The sequence below is a fragment of the Furipterus horrens genome, unplaced genomic scaffold (assembly GCF_987537825.1).
Source record: "Furipterus horrens unplaced genomic scaffold, mFurHor1.1.pri manual_scaffold_1, whole genome shotgun sequence".
In the NCBI taxonomy this organism is placed as follows: Eukaryota; Metazoa; Chordata; class Mammalia; order Chiroptera; family Furipteridae; genus Furipterus; species Furipterus horrens.
The window spans coordinates 24,765,859-24,790,855 of NW_028327171.1; the positions used below are offsets into that span (position 1 = coordinate 24,765,859).

At 34.6% G+C, this 24,997-nt stretch overlaps 1 protein-coding gene across 1 annotated transcript in view; it reads left to right on the plus strand.

The window, feature by feature from the left end:
* The first annotated feature begins 1,171 nt into the window (after positions 1-1,171).
* Positions 1,172-24,997, plus strand: part of RSRC1 (arginine and serine rich coiled-coil 1) — a 334,340-nt gene continuing 310,514 nt past the window's right edge. The window contains exons 1-3 of the mRNA XM_090285816.1: positions 1,172-1,307; positions 9,034-9,229; positions 9,794-9,919. Coding sequence (XP_090141942.1) covers positions 1,172-1,307; positions 9,034-9,229; positions 9,794-9,919 — 458 coding nt within the window. The remainder of the gene's footprint in view (positions 1,308-9,033; positions 9,230-9,793; positions 9,920-24,997) is intronic.

Below are 24,997 nucleotides of genomic sequence, written 5' to 3' on the forward strand. Positions count from 1 at the left end.
TTGGCTCTTTGTATATTTAGGAATAGTAGTGTTGATATCAGATGGAGTTATGAGAGATTTGCTGTATCTGACCACGGATTCCGCTGGCCTAAGGGAAATCTAGTTGAAACAAACAAACAAACAAGGTTTTGATATCATATGCTAATAAATGCTCATGAAGTTTCAATTATGTTGCTTCGTCAAATAGTAAATGTTTTCCGGACACAGGATATTTCAAAATGCAGTTTGGGTTAAAAAAAAAAAAAAGATAGTAAAGCTCAGTTGACAGCCTGCAGACAGATATACAAGTTTCAATAAAATTCAGGACCCCAGGGGTACCCCCAGTTCTTGAATTATTTAAAATAAACATGTAATGTTGTAGTTAAGTTTTAAAATGGTCCCTCAAAACTGATTATTTAAGGTACAATCATTTATGACAAATATATTTCTGGAGCTGATTTTCACCATCTCAAATATCTGCAGAGAATTGTAGCCTGGGTATCTAGCAGTTGTGAATGAGTTGGATCTCACAGTCGGCCCAAACCAAGGCCAAGTTTTTTGTTTTTTAACCTCCATATCTTTGCGTACTTATAGGAAATAAGAAAAAATGATGTTTATTCAAGGACAGATATATAAGGCAGTATAAGTTATAAAAAATGCTGAATCGCTTTAATTTCTATTGGTGTAAATAACAAAAACCTAAACAATTTCTCTTTCAGAGGAAATCTCCTCTCTCTGCCTCGCTCGGGCAGCCTTTTCCCACTCCTCTACCAACCAGTTACTTTAACGTGAGAAATTAATTTGTACCCAACCTGTGAGTGCCTTCACCTTCAGGGCAGAAGAAACACCGACTTCTAATGCATTTTTTGCAAATAAATCATTACATTTTAATCACACACGACTCTATACAGACACACTCCCATGATTTATTATTGTTGGGCGAATTTCCTCCTCCCCCAGCTTGAGATAACCAATTTTGCTACGTGTGGGTGTTTTAAACATAACTTCCTACGATGCAGATTTGTTTACTGATTATCTGTAACGATAACGACGATTACTAAGGCAATAACACTCTTAAGTTCCCACCTTTATTGCTTTTTGGTTGTAAGAAAATAAAATAATCAAACAAGCAAACAAAACACCAAACAAAAAATTGGCGGCGTGACAATCTATTCCCTCGGCACTCCTAACGATGCTGGCAGCCTCTATCGATGCGCTCGAAAGCTCGGCTGAGGATGCCTGGCGCTGGAACCAGGAAGGCGGTGAGCTTAAACTGAAGCAAGTTCGGAGGACGCCGGCGGCGCCCCAATTTGAAGAAACGTTTGCAGGTTTGTGGCGCTTGCAGGGCAAGGGGAGGTGTGATCCCGAAGGCAGGGAACCAGGTGATGCCCCCGTCGGGGCCCGGGAGGAGGCGCCCGGGGCTGCGGAGTTCCGAGGCCCAGCTCCGGCGTGAGACGGCGCGGGGCCTGGCACCGTGAGTCTGGGAGATAGCCGCGCGGTGGGCGGTGGTCCAGAACCGTGGGGAGCGGCGCAGTGCGCATGCGTCTCGGACTGGGCTTTTCTGACCCTTGAGGTCGAAGCTGGGGCCTTTAGGGCGGTGGTCGGCCGTAGATTGGTGCGAAGTCGCAGGCCTCTGGCTAAGCCCTGAGTCTGGAGGTGGTGAGAGAGAGTTAGCTCGCTCTTCCTCCCCTTTCCCGCGCATCCCGTATCCCACCCCACCGCCATTGATCGCTGCTTTTGAGTTTGGGGGCGGGTCTTGCAATTAATACTCGGGTGCTTTGTCATTAGCTCTAGGTAAGGTGCTGGGAGAGAGGTCGCAACCTGGTGCACCTGCCTCACCCACTCCGCTCTCTACATACACTTTTCCTTCCACCCAACTCCAGGCTTTCCCCACCCCCCACCCCCATATATTCCTTGCTTACCCTGGCTTGCTGGGAGGAGAGATCAGGGTGAAATAGACTTTCCTTCCTTAACATATAAATATACTCTCTGTAAGCACTCAGTTTCCTTGACTTAAGGACTTGTGGCCTTAGACCAAGAGCACATGGCTACCCTTAAACTGTTTACTTTGGTGAGAATTTATAAGTCACTGTTACACATATTGACTGCTTTTTATTTTAGGTCACCTTTAAGTTAATTTCTCTCAGAGATTATATATTTTTAAGTATACACTGGGAGCCTAATGGATCTTTTTCTTTCTTTCTTTCTTTCTTTGCATTGTCAGAATTAATAACCTATTTGTGAATCAACTAAACATGTCCTAGGTAGTTAAATAAATTCAAATATTTGTGTTGTCACAAAAAAAGTATTCAAGTTGTCATCTCTGCACTTGGGCGTAAAACTCTTAAGTGAAGGAGATATGCACAGTTCTCAGGTGTAAGGACTGGAGCAGGTGTTACAGGTACAACCGTGTTGGGAAACTGGGTATCCTTTGAGAGCCCCTCTAGCCTTAAAGTGTATAAATCCTCACTTTCCTGCTAAGTGGTAGCACTTTTATTACTGTATGTTCTTCAATAAGAGGGCTAAAGATGTTTGAAACTGAAAAGGCGGCTGGCACCTATTAATTGCTTTACTAACTTGACCAGTCTCAGGAAGAGTTTTGTTATGAGTTGGAAAACTTATGTAGTAAGATTGTTATATTAGATGTAAGGATATATTTTCTGCTTTCATTTTAAAACCGTTGGAGAAAAGTCCTATGACCAATAATGCTTAAAAAATAAAAAGATATGCCAGTTTGTAAATTTTTAGTTGTTATGGGAGGAGTGTTTTGACAACTCTTACCTCTTTTGAGTTTTGCTTTGTTTTGCTTGTTAAGTTAAAATTTTACTTTAGTTCTTTTACTGACTTTGCATGGTTCTCTACTTATTTGTGGACATCTTATGCTAAATGGTATTAACCCAATTCTTACTTTTCTCTATGTCTTTGAGTTGATTTCCCATTGAAATGACTTATCTTTTTCCTTCTCTTGGCCATGTGTCCAAGATAAAAAAGTTATAGTTTGATATACTAATGAATAAGTAGTGGAAAAATAATTATAAACTGTCATGTCCTCTAGGAATCTTTGTTCTCTTTATCTGCTTGTTTTCTGAAAAAGAAAACTGTTCCTTGTACCTTTATTGATAACTGGACAAAGCCTATGAGCTGTCTTTTGAAGACCATATCTTGGCTCCACATCTTTTATTGATCACCTAAACTTTGCAATAAGATGTTTTTGTAAGTTAATGTCCTACTGTAAACATTACTGGTCTTGGCTTCAGTTCTGCAGTAGAAGTAGTTAGGTAAGGGGTTTGCAACCATGAGACTAAACCAGGACATACTAGAGACTAGAGTGAGGACAGGAAACTGAGAGCTGTATGAGTTCTGTCCCTGTGTCCTTTCTGCTTACAGGTTGATTGAAAAATTGTTAGCTTGTGGGATTCCTAAAAATCTATGCTCAGTCATCATTGCCCTTACCAGAAAGAGTTGTTAATGTGTCTTTCCATGCATTACCAGTGGAGTTAAATATAAAGAATTCTTTCTTAGTAGGATTGTGAAATACAGATTGACCACCCTGACTTGAATGAGCAAATATATTCGTCTGTATGATAGGAACATTATGGAAATCCAGAGGTAAGTAGGTGAGTATACTAGGGCGGTGAATAAGAAAGAGTTCAGTACCTGTCATTAACAGAGAAGACGATTTTTGGAACCACCTCTGATTTTCTCTTAGTGTTTGCTTCCTTTTCTGAAAAAATATTTGAGGTTAACTGTAATAAAGAAATATGCTAGCTTTTTGCTTTGTCTTACTGAGCTTAATTAGCACTTCATGTACTATTTCCCAAATGTAAATGTATCACTTAAAAATATTTATAGTTTTGTGACAGTGACTTTTCAACTTTTTTATTTGGCTCCTGTAAGGAAGGATTTTGTATCTCCCACTAACTTTTCTGGGTTAAATGTTATCAACTGTTATGGATGAATCATGTTGTTTGAAATTAAAACAAAGAAAAATTTATACCAATGTCCCAATCACTTTTTTTTTGGTCACCAACAAGATACATAATTAGATGTGTGTTCTTTTCTTTTTTTCCATTTCTTTTTTCTTACATAGGGATTTAATAAGCTGGACAAGAATGGAGAATGGAAATGACTATAGCTACCTTAGAGCAGTGGTTCTCAAACTTTTTAGTTTCAGGGTCTCTTTACACCCTTAAAAATTATTAAGGACCACAAGGACTTTTGTCTATATGGTCTGAATCTATAAATATTGCCTTAATAGTAATTAAAACAGATTTTTGAGATATTTATTAATCCACTTAAAACCGACAATAATAAACCCATTATATGGTAACACAAATAACAAATTTGATATGAAAAATAGCTTTTTCAAAACAAAACATTCTTAGTGAAAAAAGTGGCATTCTTCTACATTTTTGCAAATCTTTAATGTCTGGCTTAATAGAAGACAGTTGTATTCTTTTATCTGCTTCTGCATTCAACCTATTGTGATGAGTTGTTTTGATGGAGGTAAATGGAGAAAATTTGTATTCACATAAATACAGTATTGAAAAAGTATTTTTAAAAAGACTTTATTTTTAGAGAGAGGGGAAGGGAGGGAGAAATAGAGGGAAAAAAACATGAATGTGCGAAAGAAACATTGATCGATTGCCTTTCACATGCCCCCAACTGGGTCCTGGTCTGCAACCCACACATATGCCGGGGAATCAAACCAGCATTCGCGGGATGATGCCTAACCCACTGAACCACACCAGTCTGGGCGGAAAAGTATTTTTTAAAATTAAGGTATAGTTAACGCAAAATATTATATTAGGTTCAGGAAGAAATAATTTAATAGCCTTTTTGGATAATTCTTCGACATTACACCAAAACTTGACAAGAAGTAGTTTGTTAAAGGTTGATTGTAATGTGGTATTTGAAATTATATCAGTGACCTTTTCATAATCTATTACATTAAAATCTATTAGTTTGTCTTGCACTGTGAATGGATTCTGTGACATCATGCACTGACCAGCTGGAAAATACTGGTTCTTTGAGTTATGCATATCTTCCAAATACTGATACACTTCATTATAGAACGTTTTTTAAAATCACATTTGTTAATACCACCACCGATCTTATCAGAGAAATCTTTTAAGTACTGGGAAACTATCAGTCTCATGGTAGTAGATACAGGTTGTCCAAAATTCTAATTTTGGCTGCTTGAGAGCTCAAATTTTATCACTGGCAACAAATAATGTCAATTTTCCTTGAAGTGACTGAAAGACTCCATTCATTTTGATAAAATGTCTACCAGATACACAAATCTGAATAATCATAGTTCTTTAAAATAAAAATTGTATTTCATGATAAAAGCAGCTAGTTCAACTTGCAATTCAGTTGCACAGGTGCCTTTTCTCAAGATAACCTATCATTCTTCAGTATGCAGCAGCAGTTATGTGTATTTCCCATTTCATCACAGAATATTAAAAGATGTGTGCTCAGGGGCTGAAATTTAATGAAATTAATGACTTTTATTGCTTGATCAAGGACATTCTCAAGTGAACAAGTGAACTGCCCATGCCCCATTTTTTTAGACTATTGCTGTGAAGAATGCAATGACTGCTAGCCCTTAATTCCGATTAAGGCACCAGCAGTTTTGCCTGCTCTTGCTTTTACGTCATCAGTACAAAAGTCAACACAGTGTAAAAGGTAAATCATATTTTAGTATTATAATGAGAATAGTTTGACCTCTTCGATCCTCTGAAAGGGCCTTAGGGATGCTCAGGGGCCTACTGACCCCACCTTGACAACTGCTTTTATTACCAGTGTGTAAGCTTCTTGATGGCAAGAATTTTTGTCTCATTCACTGATCTATCCTTTGATAGGCCTGACATTATCCTGTGGTGTTTTACCTATCTCTCCTGTTAGAGTACTTATTTTCTTTGAACATGGCTTCTCTTTGTTGGTTTACTGTCAACTTTTGGTGGAGTGTGAGGTACAATTTTGAGACTTTGCATATCTGAAAATGTCTTTATTCTGATCTCATATTAGATCCATGATTGGGCTGGATATAGATTCTCGGTTGAAAAGCATTTTCACTTAGAATTTTGAAGGCAGGTCTCCATTGTTTTTCTATATTGTTGTTTAGAAGTTCAATGCCTTTTATAGTGATTGTCCAATTTTTGCTCTTTAGAAGTTTCTGGGATCTTCTATATATTCCTGGTGTCTGAATTTTTATGAGTTATTCCTGCTGTATGTCTTTTTAAATTCATTGTCCCAGGAACATTTTACCTCCTATTTTAATCCTTTTCTTACTATATAATTTCTGTGAGTCATTTGAATTTATCACCTAATCCTATTGTATTTTTTACCAATTATCATTTGTTTAAATTTCAAGCTTTTTTCCTATTTTGTGGATATTCCTCCTATTTTTGTTTGCTGGATCATATTCTTATATGTTTCTGAGGAAATTAACTGAAGTTTTCTTCTGCATGTTCCTTTTTTTCTTTTTGTTTTGGTATCTGTCTCTTATGATGAAGGCTTTCATCATGTGATTGGTTAGACTTTTTTTTGGTATAATTACTAAAAAGTTAAGAGAAAATTGGTTTACAGGAAAAGATTGGGCTTATTTAACTGGTGGGCTATTTATAGGGTGGTTGGTACCTTGAAATACGTATAGTATATCTTTTTCAGGTATTGTTCAGTTTTTGCATAGATGAATTTTCTGCCAGAAGTCTTGGATCTAAGCCCACAGAGGGCTACAGTATTTACCATTAATTGTAGACTTTCCATGTAATTCCTTTAACTTTTAGTTTAGCATCTCTCTGCCCTCTTTTACTGTGCTCCGGACCTGGTGCTCTACTGTTTCATCACTTTTCCCAAAGTAAATGACCTCCCCTGAGATTGGGGATGAGTAGTCACTTGTCTGGGTTGGATGGGAAAGGGGGGTTGGGAGATTAGTTCCTTTATAAACTTTCAACCAGTTCCCTTGTTCTTTAGTTCTGTGCCTCATTGTGCCCACCGCGGTAACTGGTATCTTAAATTCCTGAACCTTTCTGATTTTTGCTATGTAAATTGACTTTTCTCCTGTTTAAATTCTCTGCAGTTGCTTGATGTTCAGCTCTCTTAGCTCTAAATTCTCCATCTGTTTTTCATTTGCTAAAAATTTGTTGATGAATCTTGTCTACTGTTTCTGTTGTCCTCTCCTCTAGTCTCTGTGTCCTTGTGAATTTATACTATTTTTATCCTTGCATTTTCATTTTAGTATTTCTTAACAAGATAATGAGAACATAAAAGCTCATGTTAAATGGTGTGTGTGGGTAAAGAAAACTTAACTGCTTAAAAGTGAAAACAAGAATGGAAGAAAAAGCTAGGAAATAATAAAACTTAGATGATCATTATCGCTCAGTTATGTACAAATTCCTTAATGGAAATAAATGCACACCCTGCCCCCCCCATGGTTATATGTAATGGATATATAGATACATGTGAATATTATATATACATGTTTAAATATATGTATATATGTAAATACTGAATATATTTATAATTTCATAATCATAGTATTTTGAAGCAGGAAAGGATCATACGATCTTTTTTCCAGTGCAGTTTCATTTTTCAAGGGAACCTGGCTTAGGTATGCTAGTGATTTGCTGAAGTTTCAAAACCAGTTCTTCTCAATGTTCTGTTCAACTGTTAAATGTTAGGAATACGAACATCTTGGAGGTACAGAACTATATTAAAAGTCTAATTCTGGATCTAGATAAATAGCATCAAGTTTTGAATTGAATCCTAACAGTATTTTTTAACTGGAGTCAGGGAGGGGAGAGTCCACCTGACAGTTCTGAAAACACAATTGTAATTTAACATATTGCTTTGTTTATAATAATGATATTTAAGTTATTTTGAATAAATATTAAAGGAAAGTGTGAGATTTTTGTTTATTTAAGCAACTAATCACTTATCTTAACCACTACATAGGTAGGATGGACCTTGCTTTCATATGACTTCGAAAGATAGCTAATAACTGTGTCAGTAAAAAAAAAAAAAAAAAAAAAAAAAAAGATTTAATATGAGAATCTCTGAAGGCTGATTTTAAAGATGAGTTTCTTCTTAGCTAAGGCAATTCCTAAATATAAAAACCTTAACTTTTACATCTGTGTGTTTTTTTATTTTGTATACTAAATGTACAAACATTACCATAGCCATATAAAAGATAGTTTAAAAAATGTTTCCCGGTTTCATTACTTAAATATTATCAGTTTTTATTTTTGCCCTTACTCATATGTACATATTTTTTAAAATCGTAGTCTCTATAGATACAGTTTTAATAATGGTATAATGGATGTCTTCATGATTATGTCTTTTTTTTAGGAAATGTTTTCAGATATATTCCTAGAAGTAGAATTGCTTTGTCCGAAAAAGCATCAACATTTTTTATGACTCTTTATTAAATTCTTACTTGCTTTCTGGAAGGCTTATGCCATCACTCTATATAGACACTAGCAGTATGAAGAGTTAACTGACTTCACAATAACCTCATCATCTTTGCTACTTAAGTTAAGATTTCCTCCCCCAAATTTCACAAGTTAAATGATGATAGTATGTTGTTTCATTTTGTACTTTTTTGATGACTAATGAGTTCTTATCCATTTAAAAATTTAGAATTTTTAGTTAGAAAAATGTAATTTTAAAAGATAGTAAAATATGTTTTATCTTTAGGGAATGTTTAATGAAGGATTAGTTGATCCCAAAAGAAAATATTATATAATTAATCATTACAACTTAAAATACAGGAGAATTAATATAATGAGCTGTCCTCAGGATTGATTCTTTTGAGGGACATTTGAAAAATTAAGGACAAATTTAAGTTGTTCATAAATTATAAAAACAGTTAACGGATAATCCTAGAAGACTGTACTAGAGCTGTTTCTTATAGTCTTGTCAAAAAGCCAGGTTACATTTAAAATTCTACTTTAAGACAAAAATTTTTTATAAAGTTTAAAGAAACACTATATTAAATTTCATCCAGGTGCCATATGTTAGTAATAATTTTCTTTGAATTTAAACTTGTAGAAATGGGACGCCGTTCATCAGATACTGAAGAAGAAAGCAGAAGCAAGAGAAAAAAGAAACACCGTAGACGGTCATCTTCAAGTAGTTCTTCAGATAGTAGAACATATAGCCGAAGGAAAGGTGGAAGGAAATCAAGGTCAAAGTCAAGATCTTGGTCCAGAGATCTTCAGCCTCGCTCACATTCTTATGAGAGAAGGTGATTTTCATAATTTTTTACTTACATAGTAATGAGAGTGACATTCTCTAATTTAGAGTGCTTATATTTTTGTACATTTAATTTTTCTGGGTAAAACATTTTTCTTTTAGTAGTTAAATATTTATCAGGGTTAAGTCCTAACCCAGAGGTGCTTTATTTTTTTCCAGGCCCAGCCCATGGCTTCAGTGTTTTCCTCCTTTGTCTATTCTTTGTAGACAAGTAGTATATCTGCTGTACTTGTATACAAAGTAACTTGTATACAAAGTATAGGTCTACTAATATATAGTTCTACTAGTGTAGTTCTCATATTCTACAATATTATCTGATTGTATTTGGAAGGATTATATACCACTTAATACCCCAGTGTTAATTTGTAGCTGATTCAGTCACTAAATTATGAAATTAGTCATCTGACTGTTCAAGAGTAATAACATTGTGTTTCTCTTTGCTTTTAGGAAGGTGTGATACAGTAAAGATGAGACATTTTTTAGAATCTAGATGATTTCTCCTTAATGCTCATACACATTTTTTATAGCAATGATACTTGATTATGTTTTATTTCAGACGCAGGCATCGATCAAGCAGTAGCTCTTCTTATGGCTCTAGAAGAAAACGAAGTCGAAGTCGTTCAAGGGGTCGAGGGAAATCCTATAGAGTTCAGAGATCTAGGTCAAAAAGCAGAACGAGAAGGTATGCCATATCAGATATTTATTACTTTGTAACACATAATTCCTAAATTTAGTGACCTAAAGTAACAATCATTTATTTTCGCATGATTTTGTAATTTTGATTGAGCTCAGATGGCAATTCTTTTGCTAGTCTTATTTGGATCACCTCTATAGTTATCTGATAGCTTGATTGGCACTAGATGGTCCAATATGGCCTCACTCTGCCATTTGGTACTGACTGGTGGTCATTGTCTGGGGTGTTTTAGTTCTCCTGTGGCTTCTTATCCTCTAGTAGGCTAGGCTGGGCTTTTTCACATGATGGAGGAAGTATTTCAAGAGGTACTAGCAAGAGCAGAAGGTGCAAGATCTCTTGAGTCTAGCCTCAGAAATAACCCTGTGTGATATGGAGTAAATGTTAGTGTCTCCTCCTACATTTGTATATTGAAGCTCCAGTACCCAACATAACTTTATTTGGAGATAAGATCTTTATGGCGGTAATTAAGGTTGAGTGAGGTCATAAAGGTAGGGCCCTAATTCAGAAGAGCGTTAGGATAAAGACAAGATTTTAGTAGGGACAGCTCTTTTCTCTGCTTAGATCTTGTACCTGTTAGGTTCTAGCCATGGGGATGTATTAGCAGCCTGATTTTATTATCTAGGCATAAAATTTTATAAATCTCTCTATGAATCTGAGGTTGGATAATGGTAATAAAGTCCAGATGTTTAACTTTTCTGACCTTGTGTTATTTGGACTCAGTCTTCTCTCCTTAGTATAGACTCCAGGAATAAGCCATTCTGTGTTACATGCCTTTGTTCTCTACATGTCCATGAGTCACTAGTTTGTTTCTTTGAGCATGCTTTCCTTCAGTTACTTGCAACCTTTAATTTTCTTCTTCCTTAAATCCTTTTGATTTTTACCTTTTTACTCCCAAGTCAAATTTAATCCATCCTTTCTCTTACCACCATCACATGTCGTCGTCGTCGTCGGCAGCCGTCCGTCTCGAGAGACGATGGTGTAGCTTCTTAAGAGTCTATCTGCACCGCCGAGAATGGCTGTGCAGTCCAACTTGGGAGTGACATGGTATCTGTCTCCTCCCGTGTTGAATCGACATCTTGCGATGATGCTGAAGCTACAGAGCCTGGGCAGGGTGATATGGAGGGTCTGCTGTTGCCCATGCAGCAGACTCCCCCTCTCTTCGCAGCTGAAGGATCCAAGGGAAAGACGGAGTCAATACAGCTTGGCTTCAGGTGCGCCGCAGGAGTTGCCGGTGTTGACTACAACGTCAAACCGCCTTAGGGACTCCGGCTCCGGATTTTCTGTCGGGGTTTACTCCCTTAGCCTTTCACATGTAGCTCCTGATATATAACAGTTGTATTATGAATATTGTGTCTTTGTTATGCTCATACAGGGGGGATCTCTTGGTACCTAGCATAATGCCTTGCTTAGTAAACATGCTTTGATTGATTGGATCATTAATTGGAGAAATGAAGTTAAGTAGAGAGCTGGTTTTTGTAGTAAGGAAAAGTTTTATTGATTTGTAGAAGGAAAGCTTTATTTTGGATGTATTGATTTGTCTAAAAGGAGGCTGATTACCAGAAAACAACTTCAGTTGAAATTTCCAATCAGTGGGAATAAAAATAATCCATGCTTTTGTATCTCTTTTTCACTTTATAGAGTATTTTCACATACCCAGAATCAGTTAATCAGAGTTTGATTAGGAAAACAGAAGCCAATGAATTTCAAGCAATAGAATTTTAACGGAGAGAATTAACGGCTTGTATAATGTTTGGAAGAGCTCAGGGAATTAGGGAAGCTGTCACTGATTATTTCAGCCTGACTCGTTGAAGCTGCTTGTTTTTTCAGAAGGCATGGGAAATCTTAAGAACTCTCTAGGTTTGTAACAACAGAATGGGTGATTGTCAAGAAACTACCCACCTAGAAGCTGTTTCCTCTGCCCAACTTATGTTCCTACAACTGCTTCCAGAGGGAAATCTGGAAATGTTAATTTCTTTTCCTTTGCAATGCAAGGAAGACCTTAAAAGTAATGGCAGTAATGTCTAGTCAACAACAAACTATCCAGCACCATGTTTAGTAATCTGAGTTTTGTAACTATGTCAGGTAGACATGCAGGGTAATACCTTTATTTTGTATGTGAGGGAACAAGTTCAGAGCTTATTCAAAACAGCAACTTCTCAGCCTCTTGCAGTGAAACTTCTACATTTAACTACAATAACTAATCTGGAAACACTGGAAAGTCCTAAGTTTTTACAAAATAATTATCTATGTCCTATATCCTATATACTATATTATTTCAGAAAATATATTTTAGGAATTTATTTTTCAAAATGTTTAAATTGAGTTTCTAGATTAATCTTGGTTTAACAAGAAAATTAAACAACTCATTCTTTGAACAGTTTAGTTAATCCAGGCTTTACTTTAAATAGGGAAGATGAAAGTAATGAATTTTTCATAGAAAAAGTACTCTATGACTTTAAATCTGAAGGTGTATTGTTAATTATCTCTGCTTTTTAACAGAAACAAGTGATTTCAATCATGGAAAGTCAAATACTTTAAGAAAACGTGGTTGTTACAGGTGTTAAAAATAATCGAAAGATGAGGCATATGCTGGCAGATGGCAGGAGAAGGGGAGTCAAATGTGTTAAGTTTGTTGCAGTTTCCATGGAAAAGTTATAGAATAATTATTAATACATCAATACTTTTTATGATCAAGTTGTCATATGTATCATATCACTTCCATTTGCAACAGTGAGAAACCTACTCATATTATGTATGGTATGTTTACTTATTTCCTCAATTGTAGAATACACAGAAGATAGTTTCAGAATTGCTGATATATAGCTCTGAAAAACAAATTTGTAAACTAGAGTTTAATATTTTTATGGTTCATTTTATCTTTACTCTGGGGGTATATAGTTCTCCTCCCTACTTCATTATGGTTAGTTTTTTCTAAGAGTTAGTTTATTTGTTTCTGTTTATATTTCATTTTAAGTTTTTCATTCCCCCACCGTTTTTAAAGTTTAGTTACTTATTTGTTATTGCAAAAGACAGCACTGTACTGAAAGTTGTACACAAAAGTATCCCACCCCCCTTCTCCCTTCTGTCTTGTTTCTAACCACCACCTAGGTAACCAATCCTGTTATTTTGGTGGTTTAGCTTCCCTTTGTTTCTTTGTAAACAAAGTAGTAGTTATATCATGGCATGTTGTAGATACTCTTTTGCACTTTGTTTTTTTTGTTTTTTTGTTTTCTAAGGTATCTTGGAAATCTTATCAATAGTAATCTTATTCACTTTTTATAGTTGCTTAGTACTTCACTGTGTGGAGGTATCATACTTTTTTTTAGCCTGTCTCCTAGGTATGGACATTAATAATACTCACAATATTTTGCAGTTACTAAAAGGCTGTTGTTATTAACTTTGTGCATGGGTATTTTCATATTGTTGGGCATGTATCTTTATGGTAAACTTCTCAAAGTAGGATTTTTGGATCAAAAGGTAACTATTTGGCCCTTGCTGGGTGGCTCAGTTAATTAGAACATTGTCCCCATATGCCAAGGTTGTGGTTCAGTCTCCTGTCAGAGCACATACAAGAAGCAGCCACTTTGCTTTGGCTGGGTAGCTCAGTTGGTTGGAGCATTGTACTTTAAACCAAAATGTTAGGGATTCAACCCCTTATCACAGTGAGTCTGGGAGGCCACTGATGGATTTTCTCTCTCTATCTCTCATTCTCCACCCCCTTCTCCTCTCTCTCTAAAATCAATTTTTAAAAAAAGTATAGTAAATGCTTGTTGTTTAGTTAGAAGTTGCCAAATTCCTGTAGGTAATGTATGAGAGGCCTGTTTCTTTATTGCCTCATCAATAAAATGTGTTGTTGTTTTTAAATGCTTGCCAGTATAAAGGTGATACATGATATTTTTGTGTAGTTTTAGTTTTTATTTCTTTTTTTTATAAGTGAGGTTAACCATCTTTTCATATGTTTGAGGACCTTTGTTCTTTTTTGTGTGTGAATTTTTTCTTCATGTCTTTTGGATTTTCTGTCTTTTTTTTTCTTCAGGTTTTCAGAGTTATTAGATATATTAGTCCTTTAGCTATGATACATACAGCAAATATTTTCTCTTAGTTTTTTAGTTGTCTTCTGACTTTGTTTATTGTATTGGCCATACAAAAGTTTTTTTGTTTTATGTGGTTATATTTGTCATTCTTCTTTCATCACATTTTTCTTTATATTCAGAACAGAGAGAAATGCTTTTCTTACGTCCAGATGATGTAGAGGAACACGCTGATGTGTTTTCTGGTATACCTGTTTAATTTTATACATTTAGATCTTTTATATATTTGGATTTATTCTTTTTTTTATTGAATTTTTTTGAATGACATTGATTAATAAGATTTATAGATTTCAGGTGTACAATTCTATAATATGTCTTCTGTATATTATATAGTATGTTCACCACCCCAAGTCAAATTCCCTTCATTACCATTTATCTTCCCTTTACCCTCAGATTTATTCTTGTGTATGATATGAGGTATGGACTGTTTTCCCCTCAATTGGCTGTTCCATCACCATTTACTAAAAAGTTAATCTTGGCCCTGGCTGGTGTGGCTCCGTAGATTGAGTGCCAGTCTGCGAACTGAAAGGTGGCCGGTTCGATTCCTAGTCAGGGCATATGCCTGGATTGCAGGCAGGGGGAAACCACACATTGATGTTCCTCTCCGTCCCTTTCTTTCTCCCTCCCCTCTCTCTAAAAATAAATAAAAATGAAATCTTTAAAAAGAAAGTTCATCTTTGTCCCAGTTATTTGTGATGCCCCTTTTATTCTATAATATACTAAATTCTGTTAGTACCTGGATTTTTTTCTTGACTTTATAGATAGTCCACTGATCTGCTTGTCTGTTTATGCACCAGTACGATGCTTATGGAAACTTTATAGTATATTTTAATTTGGGGTAAGGCTAGTTCCCCCTTTGATTTTTAGCTTTCCTTTTTCAGTATTTTCCTTTCTGTTCTTTTCCTATGAACTATATTTTTTCACATAAACTTTGGTATTAATTGATTTAGATTCATTTAAAAAGCTTGTTGGTGTTTTTATTGCAATTTTATTAAACTTATAAGTTAAGGAGGACTAACATCTTTATCATGTTGAGTTGTTCTAAAAGTAAACTGATGGTTTTTCATTTGTTTTAGTCTAGTTTTTAATGTTCAGAAATGTTGTAAAGTTTTCCTCATATAAATTTTACTCATTTCCTGCTAACTTTATTACAAAGTATGTTAACTTTTTTACTGCTATTATAAATGAGGTTTTCCCTACCATCATAATATCTAAATAGTTACTATTTCTGTATATGAAGTCTACAGAGTCTTTGTTTATTTTACCCCCCCCCCAGCATTATTAGGATATAATTGACATTTAACATTATGTAAGTTTTAAGGTGTACAATGTATTGATTTGATACACTTATGTACTGCAGAATTATTACCACCATAGTCTTCTAACACTTCCATCACATCACATAATCACCATTTAAGACCTCTGTTAGAAACTTTGAAGTATGCATATAATACAATGCTAATAACTATAATCAATATGCTGTACATTAGATCCCCAGAACTTATTTATCTTATAACTGAAGGTTTGTACTCTTTGACCCAGACCCCATTTCCCCCACTCCTCACCCCTGGTAAACCCCACCACTCTAGTCTCAGTTTACGAGTATGGCTTTTTTAGATTGTACATGTAAGTGATATCATATAATATTTATCTTTCTCTGTCTGACTTATTTCACTTAGCATAATGCCCTCAGGGTCCATACATGTTGTTGCAAATGGCAGGATTTCCTTTCTTGGCTGAATAATATTCTGTTTTCTATTTTTTATGTGTGTGCGTGTGTACCACATCTTTCTTATCCTTTATTTGTTGATGGATACTAAGGTGTTTTCCATATTGTGGCTGTTGTGAATAATGTTGCAGTGAACATGGGAGTGCAGATATTGCTTTGAGCTCCTATTTTCATTGCCTTTGGATATATACCCCGAAGTGGGATTGTTGTGTAAGGGTTCCCTTTTCCTCACATCATTACCAACACTTGTAATCTTTTGTCTTTCTAATGATAGCCATTCTAACAGGTGTGAGTTGATATATCTCACTGTGGTTTTGATTTGCATTTTCCTGATGATTAGTGATGTTGAGTGTCTTTTTATGTACCTGTTGGCCATTTGTATCTTTTCTTTGGAACAATGTCTGCTCAGATTTTCTGCCCATTTTTAAATTGCATTGTTTGTTTGTTTTGCTATTGAGTTGTATGAGGATTTTATGTATTTTGGATATTAACCTCTTTTTCAGTATATAACTTGCAAATATTTTCTCCCATTCAATAAGGTTGCCTTTTCATTTTGTTAATGTTGCTTTTTGCTTTTATTGCCTTTGCTTTTTGTGTCAAACCTCCCAAAATTATTGCAGACTGAAGTCAAAGAATTACCCCCTGTGTTTTTTTCTAGGAGTTTTATGGAAGATAGGTCTTACATTCATATCTTCAATCCACTTTGAGTTGATTTTTGTGTATGATGTAAAATAGCGATCCAGTTTCACTCTTTAGCACCTGGCTATTCAGTTTTCTCAACAGCATTTATTGAAGAGACTCCCCATTGTATATTCTTAGCTCCTTTGTCATAAACTAATTGACCATACATGTATGGGTTTATTTCTGGGCTTCTGTTCTGTCTGTTTTTATGTCAGTACCATACTGTTTTGATAACTACAGCTTTGTAATATAGTTTAAAATCAGCAAACAAGATGCTTTTATCTTTTTCTTCTTTCTCAAGATTACATTGGCTATTAGGGGTCATTTGTAGCTACATACAAATTTTAGGATTGTTTGTTCTATTTCTAGGAACAGTGCCATTGGAATTTTGATAGGGATTGCTGTGAATCTAGATTACTTTAGGTACTATGCATTGTTTTAATTTTATATGCTACTACATTACTCGGTTCTTTTTATCGTTTGAGTTAATTTTAGCATTGATTCTCTAGAGTTTATCAGATATACTTTCATATCATCTCTAAATAAAAAGTTTTACTTTTGCAATTTTTGTTCTTTCATTTCCTTTGTCTTATCTATTTGTATATTGGCCTTTACCACCAGTAAAATACCGATTAACAGTGGAGATGGTATAAATCCCTGTCTTTTTCCTGATTTTGTGTAAATATCTCTAGTGTTTCCCCATTGAGAAGTATACTGACTCTAGACCAAAGTGTATATATATTTTTCATGTTAAGAAAGAGTCTGTTGATTTTTTTGTTTGTTTTTTTCAGGAATGGATACTGAATTTTGTTGAAGGCTTTTTTATTATCAGTGGATAGAATCAAGAAACTAATCTTGCATTTCTGGAATAAATGTCAGTTGGCCCTGGTGTATCATTTTCTTAATGTGGTGTGACATTCTGTTCACTAATTTTTAAATTTAATACTTTTACATTGATACTCATGTGATATTGTCTTTCATTTTTCTTCTTTGTACTATGTTTATCAAGATTAGGTTTTATCATTTTCCTTGCTTCATAAAGAGAATTGGGAAGTTTTTCTTCATTTTTGATGTTCTCAATCAATTTGTCGAGAATTGGAACTATCTGGTCATTGAAGTTTGGGTAAATTTGTGAAATCATCTGGATGTGGTGCTTTTTTGTTCAGTGGCTTATTGATAAGTTTCTTCAACAGAAATCGATCAGTTTCAACTTCATATTTTTTTCAGGTTTAATTTTGGTAAATGTATTTTTCTTGTGTATTCATTTCATCTATGTTTTGAAATTTATTTGCTTAGAAGTCTGTAAAGTAGTTTCTTACGATTAAACGTTTTTTTCTGTTTCAGTGCTGTTTTCCTCATCGTTTATTATTTTGTGTATTTGAGTGTTTTGCTCTACTTAAGTTAGCTGGTGGATTGTCTTTTTAAATTGGTTTTGATTTATTGCTTAGATCTTCTGTTTTTCTTTTTTCTACCTTATTAATTCCTGCTTTTATTCTTATTTCCTGCTCTGTGCTTTCTTTTGTTTTACTTTGTTATTCCTTGTCCAGTCTTTAGAGCTGGGAATTTATTTCTATTTGTGTTTCACTTTTATAGATATAAAAATTTTAATCATAAGAAACTACTTTACAGACTTCTAGATATATAGCACATTTTGTTTATCTGCATCCATTGATGGACAGTTCACATTGTTTCCACATCTTGGATATAGTGAATAATGGTATAATAAACATGGGTGTGCTAATATCTCTTAAAGATTCTATTTCTTTCTTTCTTTTCTTTCTTTCTTTTCTTTCTTTCTTTCTTTCTTTCTTTCTTTCTTTCTTTCTTTCTTTTCTTTCTTTTTCTTCTTTCTTTCTCTTTCTTTCTTTCTTTCTTTCTTTCTTTCTTTCTTTCTTTCTTTCTTTCTTTCTTTCTTTCTTTCTTTCTTTCTTTCTTTCTTTCTTTCTTTCTCTCTTTCTCTCTTTCTCTCTTTTTCTTTCTTTCTCCCTTCCCTTCCCTTCCCTCTCCTCCCCTCCCCTCTCCTCCCTTCCCCTCCCCTCCCCTCCCCTCCCCTCAGAAGTGGGATTGTTGAATCATGTGGTGGTTTTATTTTTAATTTTTTGAGGAACCTCTATATTGTGTTCAGTAGCAGCTGCACTGTTTTACAACTTTACCAACAGTGCACAAGTGTTTCAATTTCTCCACATCCTTGCCAACATTTGTTAATTTTTTCTTTTATAGTGACCATTCAGTGGTTTTGATTTGCATTTCGCTGGCGATTTAGCAGTATTGAGAATCTTTTCATGTGCCTAATAGCCATTTATACATCTTCTTTGGAGAAATCTTTATTTGAATCTTTTGACAAATTTTTAACCTTTTTCTTTTTTAATGAGTTGTAGGAATATTTTTTTTACATATTCTGGATATTAACCCCACATTCAATGTATGATTTGCAAATATTTTCTCCAGCTTGATAGATTGTCTCTTTATTGATTCTTTCTGTTCCTGTTCAGAAGTTGTAGTCTCATTTGTCTATTTTTGCTTTTGTTAACTAAACTTTTGGTGTCATATGGAAGACATCATTGCTCATTCCAATCTTATGAAGCTTTTTCCCTATGTTTTCTTCTAGGAATTTTATAGTTTTAGGTGTTATGTTTAGGTCTCTAATCCATTTTGAGTTATGATATATATATAATGTAAGACAAGGGTCCATTTTTATTCTTTTGCATATGGTAATTCAGTTTTCCCAATGTTTGTCATTTCCTCTTTGGTTGGTCTTGTTACTGTTGTCGAACATCATATACAGGAGGGTTTATTTCTGAGCTCTCTATTCTGTTCCATTTGTCTATGTATCTCTCTGTAGCCACTATTATACAGTCTTGATTACTGTAGTTTTGTAATGTATTTTGAAATACGGAAGTACGAAGCCTCCTGGTTTGTTCTCGCTGAAGAATGTTTTGGTTGTTCAGGGTCTTTTTAGATGCTATATCAATTTTAGAATTTTATTTACTATTTCTGAAAGAGATGTCCCTGGAATTTTGATAGAGATTGCATTGACTCTGTAGATAACTTTGGTAGTATGGACATTTTAACAATAGTAAATCTTCCCAGGCCATGAATATGGGATATATTTTCATTTATTTGTGTCACCTTTAATTTCTTTCACCAATGTTTTTCATTTTAAAGTGTACAAAACTTTTGCCTTATTGATCGTTTATTCTTAAGCATTTTGTCCTTTTTTTTTTTTTTTTAAAGATTTTATTTATTTATTTTTAGAGAGAGGGGAAGGGAGAAAGAGAGGGAGAGAAACTTCAATTGGTTGCCTCTTACACATGTCCCAGTCGGGGACCGGGCTGTAACCCATGCATGTGCCCTAACCGGAAATTGAAGCAGTGACCTTTCACTTCGCTGGACAGTGCTTAACGAAGCCATGCTGGTCAAGACTATTTTGTTCTTTTTAATGCTCTTGTAAAAGATTGTTTTCTTAATTTTCTTTTTGGATTATTCATTGTTAGTATATAGAACTGAGTAGTTGATTTTGTAATTACTGAATTTGTTTATAAGTTTTAACAGTTATTTGTGTGTGCATATGTGTGTGTAATTTTAGGGTTTTCTACATGCAAGATCATGTCATCTGTAAACAGAAATAATTTTACTTTTTCCTTTCCAATTTGGATGCCTCATATTTATTTATTTTTTGTTGATCTGATTGTTCTGGCTAGGAATTCCAGTGCTGTGTTGAGTAGAATTTGGAAGTGTGGGTGCCCCTCCCTTGTTTCTGATTTTAGAAGAAAAGCTTTCGGTTTTTTACTGTTCAATGTGATCTTAGTTCTGGGCCTTTCATAATATGACTCTTATTATGTTGGGGTACTTTTCTTCTATTCCTAATTTGTTGAGTGTTTTTATCCTGTAAAGGTGTTGAGTTTTGTCAAATGATTTTTCCCCCATCAATTGAGATGGTTATGTGATTTCTGTTCTTTATTCTGTTAATGTGCTTTATTACCTTAAAAAAACAAACAAACAATTCTTCATTCAAGGGATAAATCCCATTTGGTTATGGTGTATACTTGCTTTAGTGTTGAATTTAGTTTGCTAGTATTTGTTGAGGTTTTTGCATCAATATTCATCATAGATATCGGTCTATAGTTTTCATAAAGTTTATTTGTCTGGCTTTGGTATTAGGGTAATAATACTGGCTCATAAAATGAGTTTGGATGTGCACCCTCCTCCGCAATTTTTTGGAAGAATTTGAGAGGACATTAATTCTTATTTAAATGTTTGGTAGAATTGTCCAGCAAAGCCATCTGGTCATGGGGCTTTTATTTGTTGGGAAGTTTTGGTTACTGATTCAATCTTCTTATTTGTTGTAGTTCTGTTATATTTCTGTTTCTTCATGACTTAATCTTGGTAGATTCTATATATTTAGGAAGTTATTCATTTCTAAGTTTTCCAGTTTTTTGGTATGTAATTGTTCATAGCCTCATAATCCTGTTTATTTCTTTGGCATCCATTTTAATTCCTTCTCTCTAAGATCTGATTTTAGGTTTGTTTGCTTTTTTAAGTATATTTTTTTGATTATGCTGTTACAGTTGTCCCAATTTCTTTTCCCTTTGCTTCCCTCTGCCTGTTATCCTCCTTCCCACCCATAATCCCACCTCCCTTAGTTCATATTCATGGGTCGTGCATATAAGTTCTTCAGCTTCATCCTTTCCTATATTATTCATAACTTCCCTATGTCTATTTTGTACCAACCAATTATGCTGCTTAATCCCTGCATTATTTCCCCATTTCTCCTCCATCCCCCTCCCTGCTGGTAACCTTCTAAATGATCCCTGTACCTATGATTCTGTTCCTATTCCAGTTGTTTGTTTTTGTTCTTATTTTTTTAGGTTCTGTTGTTGATAGTAGTGTGATCTTAGCTTTTTTTTCAGTTTCCGTGCCAGTTTTCTCGATTATTTCAAAAAACAAATTGGTTTTATTGATTTATTAAAAAATTGTTTTTCTGTACCTATTGTGATATTTCTGCTGTAATCATTATTAATGCCTCCCTTCCTTCTTCTACTTGGTGTAGTTTGCTCTTCTTTTACTAGTTTCTTGAAATGTAAAATTAGGTTATTGGTTTGAGATCTCTCATCTTTCTTAATGTAGGCATTTCCAGCTATTAACTACCCTTTTAAAACAGCTTTTGTTACAATCTATAAGTTTTGGTATGTTATGATTTCATTTTCATTTGTCTCAAGGTATTTTCTGATTTCCCTTATGATTCCTTCTTTGAGTCATTGGGTTTTCAACAAGATGTTGTTTAATTTCCACATATTTGTGGATTTTCCAGTTTTTCTGCTGCTATTGATTTTTAGTTTCATTACATTGTGGTCAGAAAAGATAGTTTGTAAGATTTTAATCTTAAATTTGTTAAGATTTGTTTTGTGACTTAACATGTGATCTGTCCTGGAAAATGCTCCATGTACACTTGAGAAAAATGCGTATTCTGCTGCTGTTGGGTGGAGTGTTCTTTATATCTGTTAGGTTTCATTGATTTTCAGTGTTGTTAAAGTTTTCTATTTCCTTATGTATCTTGTGTCTGGTTGTTCTGTCCATTATTGAAAGTAAAGTATTTCAGTCTCCTGTTATTCTTTTGTTACTTTCTATTTTTCCCTTCAATTCTGTCAATGTTTGCTTCACATATTTGAGTACTTTGATTATTAGATGTAATTACTATATCATCATGGTGAAATGACTCTTTTATTATTACCTAATGCTTTCTTTGCCTCTTGTGAGTTTTTTACTTAAATCATATTTTGTCTGACATAAATATGTTCAGCCCTACTCTCTTTTGGTTACCATTTGCGTGGAATATCTATATCCGTCCTTTCACTTTCAGCTGATTTCTGTCCTTACATTTGAGGTGAGTCTCTTGAAGGAAGCAATAATTGCATCTTATTTTTTTTCCAGCTAGTGCTTGTCTTTTGATTGGAGAGTTTAAGCCATTTAAACTAATTACTGATATTGGATGACTTACAATTGCTATTTTGTTAGTTGTTTTTGTCTATCTTGTAGCTATTTTGTCTCTCTACTGCTCTCTTGCTGCCTTCTTTTATGTTTCGTTGATTTTTTTGTATTAATCACTTTATTTTCTTTTGTTTATCTTCTATGTGTATTTTCTTTGTGGTCATCATGGGACTTATATAAAACACATTATAACTGGAAAAAATCTACTTTAAGGTGATACCTTGATTTTAATCATACCACCTCCACTTTATGTTATTGATGTCACAAATTATGTATTGTGTATTTATTAACCTTGTTTTATAGTTATAATTCTTTGTTAAATACTTTTTTTTGGAGTAGTTTTAGCTTCATAGCCAAATTGAGAGTATGGTATAGAGATTGCGCATGTACCATGTGCCCTTCAACATGAATAGCCTTCTCCATTATCAACATTCTCCACACTAGAGTGGTGCATGTGTTATAATTGATGAACCTACATTGACACATTATAATTACCCAAAATTCGTGGTTTGCATTACAGTATACTCTTGGTGTTGCATATTATGTGTTTAGACCATTGATTTGCAACCGCTGTGCTGTGCTGCAAGAATTTTTAAAACATGCAGTACCTAACTATTTAGTGAGGGGCGCTGACCTCTTTTCCCTTAGATTGTATAACTAAAAAGGACAACACAACAGTTGTCATCTGGTGAGAATGAATCAAAATAATCTTTGTTTGGTCAGATCAGCAAATATATATATTTTTTGGTGTGCCACAGCATTTTAGTAATCGGTTTTTGTGTGCTGTGAGATGAAAAAGGTTGAAACTGGCTGGTTTAGACAAATGTATAATGACATGTATCAATCACTATAGTTTCATATACAGTAATTTCACTGCCCTAAAAATACTCCTCTCTGCCTATTTCACCCCATCATCCTTACCTGTGGCAAACACTGATCTTTTTATTATCTGTAGTCTTGCCTTTTCCAGAATGTCATATCGTTGGAATCATACAGTATTTAGCATCTTCACATTGACTTATTTCTTTTAGTAATATGTAGTTCTATTTCTTCCATTTCTACTTGGAAGAAATGAGCTTCATAGTTCATTTTTAGTCCTATACAGGTTTTCCCACTATCGAAAAGTAGAGCATGCCTATGAAACATTTCATGACGGTGCAGAGGGAAGAGTATCCCCTGGTTTCTGAAAGTTTGAGTTATGCCACGTTACTTTTATGAAGGACATGCTTTCAGTAACCAAAATAAATCTGATGACATTTCATTTTTATTGAAAGTCATTATGTACTAATGTAGATCTTTGGTTAAAGCAAAGTAGCCTAACTCAAACTTATGGAAAGTGGGGGATTCCTGTATAATAGGTCATTGTCTGCATGTACCACTGCTTATTTATCCATTCACCTGCTGAGGGACATGTCAGTAGCTTCCAGGTCTTGGCAATCATGTATAAAGCAGCTGTAAATATTTGTGTGTAGGTTTTTGTGTGGACATCAGTTTTTCAACTCTTTTGGTGAAATACCAAAGTGTGTGATTGCTGGGTCATATGGTAAGTATATTTAGTTTTGTGAGAAACTGCCAGACTGTTTTCCAAACTGACCATACCATTTTGTATTCCCACCAGCAGTGCATGGTAGTTCCTATTGCTTCATATCTGCACTAGCATTTGGTGTTACTGGATAATGGCCATTTTAATGGACTTTTACCTATCTCATTTTAATTTGCATTCCTTTGATAACTTATGATGTGAAACATCTTTTCATATGCTTATATGTTATCTGTGTATCTTATTTGTTGAGTTGTTTCTTAAGGACTTTGACCCATATTTTACTTGGGCTGTTGATTTTCTTATTGTTGAGTTTTAGTAGTTCTTTGTATATTTTACAAGAATACAAGATCAGTACTCAGAAATCAATGGCATTTCTATACACCAATAATGAACTATCAGAAAGAAAAACAAAGAAAACAATCTCATTTCCTATTGCAACAAAATAAAGAAAAATGAGTTACCTAGGAATAAATTTAAACAAAATACAGGTAAAAGACCTGTATTCTGAAAACTGTAGGACACCAAAGAAAGAAATTGAGAAAGATGCAAATAAGTGAAAGAATATATCGTGTTCATGGATTGGAAGAATTAACATCATAAAATGTCCATACCACCCAAAGCGATCTATAAAGTCAATGCAATTCTTATTAAAATACCAATGGCATATTTCACAGATCTAGAACAAATATTCCAAAAAGTTATATGGAACCAAAAAGACCTCGAATAGCCTCAACAATCTTGAGAAAGAACAAAGTTGGAAGGATCACAATACTTCATATCAAACTATACTACAAGGCCACTGTAATCAAAACAGTCTGCTACTGGCATAAGAACAGACACACAAATCAGTAAAACAGAATAGAGAGCCTGGAAATAAACCTGTGTCTTTATGGTCAATTTGTCGTCGTCGGCAGCCGTCCGTCTCGAGAGACGATGGTGTAGCTTCCTGAGAGTCTATCTGCACCGCCGAGAATGGCTGTGCAGTCCGACTCGGGAGTGACATCGTATCTGTCTCCTCCCGTGTTGAATCGACA